This window comes from Zeus faber (assembly GCF_960531495.2).
Source record: "Zeus faber genome assembly, chromosome: 5".
In the NCBI taxonomy this organism is placed as follows: domain Eukaryota; kingdom Metazoa; phylum Chordata; class Actinopteri; order Zeiformes; family Zeidae; genus Zeus; species Zeus faber.
This window is the reverse complement of record NC_137192.1, coordinates 29,792,073-29,801,157: the sequence shown is the minus strand read 5'-3', so window position 1 is coordinate 29,801,157 and position 9,085 is coordinate 29,792,073. Positions and strand designations below refer to the sequence as shown.

Here is a 9,085-nt window from a genome sequence, read left to right as displayed (position 1 = left end):
GATATTACACTTAGAGGATCATAAGAAGGGTGTGTTTTCGGAGAGAGAGAGCGTCAAAAGGATCACCCTACCCGAGGTCTGTTTGGAAATTTGACCCGTAACTTAGGGAGGCTCATTGAAGGACCGTGACTGGATTAAGATGAGATGGTGCACACAGTTGAAATTTACGTTTCCGGTGAGGGCTACCACTTCCCGTCCCGATGACGTCTTCGCTTGTGCGCTGTTGCTGTTTTTGTTGCTGCTGTGGTCTGCTGCTGGCATTGATACTGCTGGTGTTGTCGCTGCTGCTGCTGCTGCTGGTGCTGTTGTTGCTGCTGCTAACCTTATACCTAAAGTTAACTCTCGTTTACCTTATACCCCAACTTAACGTAACCTTACACCTCGACTTAACCATCTCTAACCTGAGTGACCGTTCCAGTTCCGGTGAAAGCTACCCCTTCCGCTTCCGGTGACATCTTTGCGCGTACGTTTCTGCTGTTGTTGTTGCTGTTGCCGCTGGTGTGGATGTTGCTGCTGCCGTTGTTGCCGTTTGTGTGGCTGTCGTTGCCGCTGTTGTTGTCTCCTGTTGCCGTTGCTGCCACTGTGGTTGGAGTCGCTTTTATTGCTGTTTTTGTTGTCTTTGTTGTTGCTATTGTTGTTGCTGTTGTTTCGGGGGCATTCTTTTGTAATGACCGGCTGACAACTATGTTCTCTCTTTCTTTTTTGTCTTTCTTTTTTTGTATTTCTTTGTAAAGCAAAGTGTGACTTGACTTGACTTGACTTGCTCCACCATTCCCGTCCAGTAGGTGGCGGTGCTGCACCAGACAGCCGGTTCGTATCGGCTCTTCCGGTACTTGTGTTTCCAGCGGGACAGCCTCCGTGACCTGCGCTCGGAAACTTTTGGGCAAATGTTGAAAATGCAAACAGCAAAAATGGAAACGCTCAAGACGTTCATCACGCAGCGCTTCACCGCCGCCGCCGTGGAGATCTTCGGGGAAGTGGAGCATCTCTTCGAGGAATACAGCGAGGAGAACCAGAAGCTGCGGGAACTTCTGTGCACGGTGCTGGGTCCGGAGATGAAGCTGCACGGCGCAGGTGTGTTTACCAAAGTGCCAGCCCAAATACCCGGCACGACAAAGAGAAAGCACCACGTTCACGCCTCTACGCGGGTACAAATGTATAAGTACTTGCTCTGAATGTAAAGTAAAAGTACTTATTCATATCGTAGGAAGCCTTTTAAAACCATCTCCATCTGTGGGTAACAGCACCAGTGTAATGCTCTACCCATTAAAAGTGGTGTCCGAATATACATCATCAAATATAACCAAATCTCCATAAACTGTTTGTTTATTTTATATATATATATATATATATATATATATAATTTTTTTTTTTACCATAGACCAAGCATTGCTTCCAGATGCTGCGTCCTCCTCTGGCATCCAGCGGCCCCTGAGAAGGAACCCCAGCTCGGACCCAGAAGAGCCGCACCCTTGGCCCTCGAACGGCAAAAGGTTCAAAGATGAGCAGGAGGAATACGTCATCTGCAAGATCGAGGAGGAAGCGCACGAGCTCGACGGCAGCCGCGCGGAGGTCCGCCTGGAGAACCAGCCCGGGCGAGACCTGGGCCTGACGCACGCCTTGAGCCTGTGCGGCGTCAAGGCGGAGGCGTGCGAACGAGGCTCCCCGTCCGCGCTCTTCTCCGAGGGCGTGGCGTGGGAGGGCGAAGAGGGAGGGGCCCGCCGTGACTCGGGTCCCGCGTCCAACCCTGCGAGTGTGGCCGCGGGCGGCGGCCACGACGACGGGCAGAGATGCGCGAGGTGTGAAAGGTGTGGGAAAAGCTTTAAGACGAAGGTAAGGCTCCTCCATGTCGTCGAGGAGGGAGCTGCGACACTGGTCAGTTTCAGTGGGGATTGGGAATAACGGCCTTAAAATATTCAATTATCTCAAGGTGTTTTGGAAACAACACTTTACATGGCGACATAACGAAAGTGCCAAAAAGCTTTATTATTTTGTTGGTGACTAGTGCTTAGTATGGGATGGGAGTGATCTCCGCTCCTTGCCGAGTACGTTACACCACAAAACAGAAGCGGTGGCACCAAACTGGGCACTGATGCTACAGTCTGAGAGACTTGGTGGCACTGGTGTGAAATTTTAGTCTGGATCCCTGTTCAGGATGTTCTATTACATTTTATATATTTGTTTTATTTATTTATCACATATATTTTTTTATCTATTAGCTATATTGAATTTATTGACAATTTTCCATGTTTCTTAAATTACAGATGGCGGCCAGGGGAACCAAAGCGCCTGTATGGGACCATTTTGTGGAGATAGCCCCAGGCAAAGCAAAGTGCGGAGTTTGCGATAAGCTCATAAGTATGGGATCATCGACAGCCAGGAAGAAAAATACCTCCAACTTGTGGTCGCACCTCAAGCACTGCCATCCGAAGGCCCATTCTGACGCCTTGAAAAAAAAGTTTGACAATCAAAAAAAAGTCTCAAGCACGGGTCACAGTCCCTCAGATAACTGATCAGCGGGCGAAGCGGACAGCTTCACAGCCAAGGAGCAAGGTCAATCACTGAGCCCCACAGGACGTTTTCCTCCAAAGGGGCTGGAGCAGTCGGCAGGTTGTGTCAAATGTCGAGACTATAACAGCACATTACATTCAGGAGACATTTTTGGAAATGCCGGACTCCTGGAAAATCAACGCGGACCGCATGGTTCTTGTTCCAAGGGACGGTGGAGCCGTCATGGTGAAAGGAGACTAAAGCTGCGTTCACACGGGAGAAGGCATAACGGCACTTTTTGAACGGCACGGGGGGGGGGGGACACCATGGCAGAACCTGTTGCTATGGTGATATACAAAGACTCCAATAAAATATATGAAACTAAATTATTTTGTGTCTGCAGCTTACTATTAATATTTTATTGCAAACTTAGATGAATGTAAAATTCCCTCCAAAATGTATTGTCACTCATAGTTGGTTAACTTTACACAAACCAGCTATAAAGCCTCATTCATCTCCAAGCAGCTTGACAGTGGATTATTTAGCATCATGGATATATTTATGGATATAGTTTTGTGGCTTGGAGAGAAAGCATGTCTATAGAGATGTGTTTCCTGCTAGTGGTCAATGATCTGTTCGGTGAGTGATCAATGGCTGATCACCTGGTTTCCACTGCCAATAGAAGCCCTTCTTTTATTATTAGTACCTGGGCCTTTGGACTGGTGGGAGAGAAATGAGGAGAAACTTCAAAGACTTGCTGCACTGGCCAAAAAATATCTCCGTCCTCCACCTCCTCCACCCTCCATCCTCCACTGAGTGTTCGGCGATGTCGGGCTCCCTATACGACAAGGGGAGGAGTGAGCCTTCCTGGAGAGAATGCAGACACGCTCTGTTCCCTCCATCATAATATCAGCCTTCTAAGCTGGAATAACTTGACTTTGAGGGGAAAAAAACAGCCCAAAAAATGAAAATTATAGTTTATTTCCAACAGGGTCTATTTTTTTTTTCCCACAGGGTGGGGCCGTGATATCGGCCAATTAATCAGCTCTCGGCCTTTCCTGCTCCAAACTATCATTATTATATCTATCAGTCGACCGCTGCTGTATATATGATAAAAATTACCTAACTCATCTAGTTGTGTAACTAACTTTTCAAAAATGTGTTTTGGGATGGAAAACAGGACCCAAGACCCACATTTCTACTACAATTCTGTTTGCGATACCAGCGACCGCTTCAGGGAAACCTGCCACCTTTAGGAAAGCTGAGGTCGTATCAAGAGCAAGAGAGGAACCGCGGGGAGATCGAAAACGAGAAGAAGCCCGACGCGCTCCGGGAACACCCGAGAACACGGTTGTCCACTGGTTCCCCGTGGCCGGAAGTCTCCCCGGATGGTTTGACCTCTGACCCTAACCAGAGCCCCGGTTTTGGTCCGGTGCACGTCAAGCACAGAACAACTCTGGAACGGGGGTTCTTGAACAAGTGGCAGGAGGATGTTTGGGAACTAGAGAAAACCCCCTCCCTCCACTGGAAGAGGCGGGTGGAGATGCCGGTGATGGGGGCTCCGAGCGGCATAATCCGGTGGTCTGCACGGAGGAGGACCCCGCTTCAGCATGTCTACCTAAACAAATCCATGCCAGAGACCAGGAAGAAGAAGGAAAAAAACAGACAATTTATTTTTCCACGGCTGCTTGCCAGCTCTGGCTTTGGTACGAGTCCTTAATTTGAGAGCATGTGTTTTATAGTTTTTGGCATCGCTGGCATTTCGGTTCACACTGTGTGTGGTTGTTGTGGTTTTATAAGAGATCAGCCTTTAAAAGGTTATTGTAACTCATTAGGACAAATGGAATGAAACATTTGCGTTTATTTATTTTGAAGTTTTTAGAACGTAATTGGCAGTGGCAGCGTTTTACCCACTTCCTTATTACTAGATATGAACATTTTCTTCTGTTTATTGGTCAGTGGAATCTATTATATTTCCAAGATAATTATACATATATATGATCTCCTGCAAGAATTTATCACGCAAAGCTTGAACTGTTTAAACCTTGTCACTTGTGTGTTGTTGTCTTCATTCAAGACACAACTTATCAAAAAAGATCAGCACTTGTCAGTCGGCATTGTTCGTACCATGGTTTCAGCACAAACCGCGTTGAATTACAGAATGTTTTGTATCATTAGTTACCGGTGAACCGTCACTATAGGTTTTAACGTCTGAAATTAAATCTTTACAGTTTGATATGAAACATTTCAAGGGAAATTCCACTCCAGGTGTCCTCTCTGTTCGTTAAATATGTTGCTTATAACATAAAAATGAGCTCTCCACAAACTGCATGAAGTGAATCCAATATGAGATGTTTTCTGGGAGTTTGAATTCCAGAGCCAACGAAGATAAGGAATTACTACCTGTGCTTATATTCTGGCTGCAGTTTGGTTCAAATGCCAAAAGGTGAGCACATAAAATGATGAACTTTGTCTTTTGTTGTTGTTGTTTTTTTTTTTGCTTGTAACTGTATTCAGGAGTTTAAGGGTTATTATCTTTCTTTTTCCTCTCAGGTTCCCTGTTGCACTACATCACGACTCTACATAAGCGACTCCAGAGGGTCGGGAAAATGACCAACCACCATCCATCCACCTCTAGGTCGCTCATCAGGTGAGTGGTTCGAATGAATTGCTGTTGCCTGAGGACATTCAAGTTACACTGCAGGAAGGAACCAGGACCTGGAACGGCCGGACACCTGCCGGAGCCGGCATTGCTGGGTGTTTTTCATGGTGGACGGGAACCACTGGGAGGGATCCTGCAACAAAGGAGAGAAGGGGCGACGGACCCTGCGCAGTGACATCTACCTCCACCTTGTCGTGTTTTTTATTATTAAAGCATTTTAAATGTCATGTGTACGTACATCCACTTTAAATATTTCTTGTTATTTTCTTTTTTCAATAAATGTCTTTCTTCTGCTTTTGCTTCTGTGCACATTGCTGTTTCATGCACTTGTATGTTTTTTATTTAAATGTTTTTTGCTATGATTAAAAAAATAAAAAGGAAGATTTCTGTCCTCAACACTTTAAACAACATATTTTTTACAAGAGCGGTTATACATTGTGAAAAGTACTATCTCAGGAGGCCTACACATATTTACAGATCAGCATGTGCTTGAATTTATGTGCGTGTGCACATAAATTCAAGATTCAAGAGGTTTATTCGTCACATACATATACATACTTTCATACATATATGCAGTGAAATGTAATGCAACGCACCCAGTGATAACACACAATATGTCCTAGGAAAAATTTATTTCTAATAGACCAACTAACTGACTCCTAAAACGTAATACAGTTTTGCAATAAGGAGAAGCCTGAATCCAATACCCACCTTCCTATGCATGTGTTCAACACAAACCCAAAAATGTGTCATTCTTACCTAAGTTCTGTGGGGAAAATAAGTAGAATGCCTCCATCTGTTCCAGCTCCATAGAATCATCTCGTCAGGTAACAACCCCATTTCTACCTAAAACCTCCAGTTTACCTGCAGGCGCCTCGCATCCAGTCCTGCGCAGGCTCCTCTGCGCCTCCAGGGGTCGCTGTGTGCACCGGGCCCCACTCCCCCCGTCGGGTGAATGGGTTCAGGTGGGGCTCCTTGGCCGGCGACGCGGTCCGCGCAGCTGCACTTTGCACCCGGAGCGCCGGTCAGTCGCTCCGCCGTCCCGCCGAGATCGCCGCGTCGTTGTCGTAGTCGGCGGGGGCGGGAGGACGCGTTCCGAGGCTACTTTGTTCGCCGGACCCGGGTGCACCGATCCCCGCCTTCCCTCGCCCCGGTCCCGGGTGCGACCATGGGGATCAACAAGACCCACCTGAGCATCGGCTACGCCTCGTTCGGGACGTTCATGGGCTTCTCCGCGTTCCTGGTGTGGAACACGGCGTACAACCAGCCGTGGACCGGGGCCATGGGAGGGCTGTCAGGTAAACAGAACACCGAGATAACCGTTCATTTGTGTGTGGGAGCCAGCTCCACCTGCCTTATACGCCTCCACCTTCCTATCCGCCTCCACCTTCCTTATCCACCTCCGCCCGCCGTGCCTTGGGTGACGGACGGGCGGATACGCAGGATATTATTATCTTTATTATCTTTATTATTATTATTATTATTATTATAATAAAGAAGGACCTCTGACCCGGTGCTTGGTGACTTATTAAATCCGTATCTCCGACCTCTGTCCTCTTGCTTCTGCTGTGACACCTGGAAAGAACTGCGCACCCCTAGTTAAATTAAAACCAAATAATCATGATTTATATATTTTTTATTATTAATAGCTTTAAATAAAAAAAATAAATGATAAGAACCTTTATTTCATGCCACATCAGCAACTCTAATCAAATGCTTGGAATAAAAAAAAAAAAATCAGACTAAAACTAAATGCGTTTAATAGGAAAAAATATGAATAACATATTTATAAATGTTAATGTCATGGAAACACATTGAGGATTGTTTATCTTTATTTCACAGTTGACACATTGACTCAGCAGAATATTTTTTCCTACTCGGTGAGAACCCGTGACAGCGTTTCTCTCTGAAATGGGAAGTCAGGCTGGTCAGGTTAAAGTGGTAATCCATGACATCATTTTGTTGCCCCATCCTATGTCTGACAATTTTTATCTATTTTATATTTTTTTCCTCGCCGCTTTTTGAGAACCAGCCATTCGAGTGGGAACGGTTACCTACGTGCTATTCTCTGGACGCCGTTTCCATCGTTGGTGGCGGGGTCCGCCTTTCCCCGGCACCAACGCAAGGGCGCTCACGAAAAAGCGAACGGGGGAAACCGCCGTAAAGCGCCGTCGCCTCCTGCGGTCTGGAAGCTGTCGACGTGGATGAACGCTGACGAAGACAGCGGCGCCTTCGGGTGAAATTATATCCCGACCACATCAGGTGACCGAGAAAAAAAACAAAAACCCAAAAAATAAAAACCCCAATCGAGTCTCAAATCGTCCTAAATGTGGAAAATAACCCCATTGCATTTTGAATGGAATTCTGGGACTCCACTCCAGGCACGTCTGCGGATTCCCACCTTAACTTCATTCAACGTGGTATTGGTGGTATATGTTAACGTTACAGAGCCCCTTCCTGTCAACGCATCATAAGCGATGCACGAAGCCCCAAAACAAGTCCCAGAGCACGTCACACGGGTCATCGTTCCCGCTTCCCCCTCCCGGCGACCCGCGTAGGTGTTTTGTTTTTTTTTTTGTGAAAAAAGCAGACGTTCCCAAAAAGCCACGCAAACGTTATTTGAGCCTCGGCGTTCGGGGGCAGATGACGCTCTGCGCCGGTCGTGCGCCTGAAGTGTCACCGGCGCCGCTGTTAAACGCTCCGCGGTTTTAACGGCGCTGAGGTCACGTGTGTGATTCTGCTTTTCATGCAGCAAATAGGCATCGAACATGTCGGTGGTCTCGTAAAGGAATGGAAGGAAAGGGGTTTTTTGGGGGTTTTTTTGAGTGGGGTTTGGATGTTTGAGTCTGGGGTGCAATTTGTATTTCAAAATAAAAGTGTTGTTTTTTTTCAGATATTATTGTACCACGAAAAAAACCCAGAAACATTTTTTGCCTGTCGTCCAGCCCTGAAGGGATTATTTTCTGTTTAAAATATTTAGTGCACGACCTCTCTCTCCTTTCACTTTGCGAGAAATAATAGTTGCGAAATCACTTTTGACACCCTCCGACCGTTTGGGGTTTTTTCGGGGCGGGGGGGGGGGGTAAAAAACGTCGCTTCAAAAGGTTTGGCGAGGCGAAGAGGAACACGAGCCCGGCGGCGTGTCGGAGCCCGGAGCTGACGCGGGGCTTTAAAAAAACAAAAAAAAACACGCTCCGGGAGAAAATATGTTTATGCCTTCAGAACACGCGTGCCTGAGGCCACCGGGCGGCCGTCAGTGTTTCTTAGGTCATCGTTATTTCCATCTTCAATTTAATTCCTTCCTGTGGTTGATTTCACCGTCGCCTCTTTTATTGGTCTTTATTAATGGCAGCGTGGCTATAATAAAGCAAAATACTGTATGGTTAGTGATGTATGGTGATATAGTCGTGCTATATAAAGTACAAACGCCGATGTCCGTCCCCTCCCCCAGGCGTGCTGGCGCTCTGGGCCCTGGTCACCCACGTCATGTACCTCCAGGACTACTGGAGAACCTGGCTCAAGGGCCTCAAGTTCTTCCTGTTGATGGGCGTGGCCTTCTCCCTGCTCTCCGCCGTGGCCTTCATCGCCTTCCTCTCCGTCGCCGTGGCCAACAAGGAGTGTGAGTAGCCTCCGAGCGGCCCTCCCGGCGTTCCCGTTGCGTGCCGTCGCACAAAAACGGCAAATGAGGGGGACGGGGCCCCTTGTCCCGTGTGATGCCCGGCCGGTGGGGGGGGGGGGGGGGGTTAGCGGGCGTGGCTAACGGGTGTTTGTTGTTGTCCCCCCCCCGCCCCCGCAGCGCTGAGCGACCCTCGGAGCCTCTATCTGTCCTGCGTGTGGAGCTTCATGAGTTTCAAGTGGTCCTTCCTGCTGGCCCACTGCGCCCACCGCTACCGCAAGGAGTTCGGCGACATCAGTATCCTCAGCGACTTCTAA

At 47.6% G+C, this 9,085-nt stretch overlaps 2 protein-coding genes across 2 annotated transcripts; both read left to right on the top strand.

Moving 5' to 3' along the window:
* Nucleotides 1–898: 898 nt before the first annotated feature.
* Nucleotides 899–2,795, top strand: LOC307230920 (uncharacterized protein). Its single transcript, XM_080001414.1, has 3 exons — nt 899–1,074; nt 1,382–1,833; nt 2,265–2,795. Exons 1-3 carry the CDS (start codon nt 912–914, stop codon nt 2,511–2,513), a joined length of 864 nt encoding a protein of 287 aa, XP_079857540.1. The 5' UTR covers nt 899–911; the 3' UTR covers nt 2,514–2,795.
* A 3,376-nt stretch (nt 2,796–6,171) lies between these two features.
* On the top strand, nt 6,172–9,085 carry LOC307230042 (heme transporter hrg1-A-like; the record flags this gene model as incomplete). The annotated part of the gene is made up of 3 exons (XM_080000224.1): nt 6,172–6,450; nt 8,604–8,771; nt 8,949–9,085. The coding sequence occupies exons 1-3, from the start codon at nt 6,321–6,323 to the stop codon at nt 9,083–9,085; spliced, it is 435 nt and encodes a 144-aa protein (XP_079856350.1). The 5' UTR covers nt 6,172–6,320.

What these genes read in the sequence shown, in the direction of transcription:
- LOC307230920 (XM_080001414.1), top strand. Translation starts at nt 912, where the DNA reads ATGGAAACGCTCAAGACGTTCATCACGCAGCGCTTCACCGCCGCCGCC. An exon ending in GATGAAGCTGCACGGCGCAG is followed by an intron (nt 1,075 to 1,381) that starts GTGTGTTTACCA and finishes TTTTTACCATAG; the next exon opens with ACCAAGCATTGCTTCCAGAT. An exon ending in GGAAAAGCTTTAAGACGAAG is followed by an intron (nt 1,834 to 2,264) that starts GTAAGGCTCCTC and finishes CTTAAATTACAG; the next exon opens with ATGGCGGCCAGGGGAACCAA.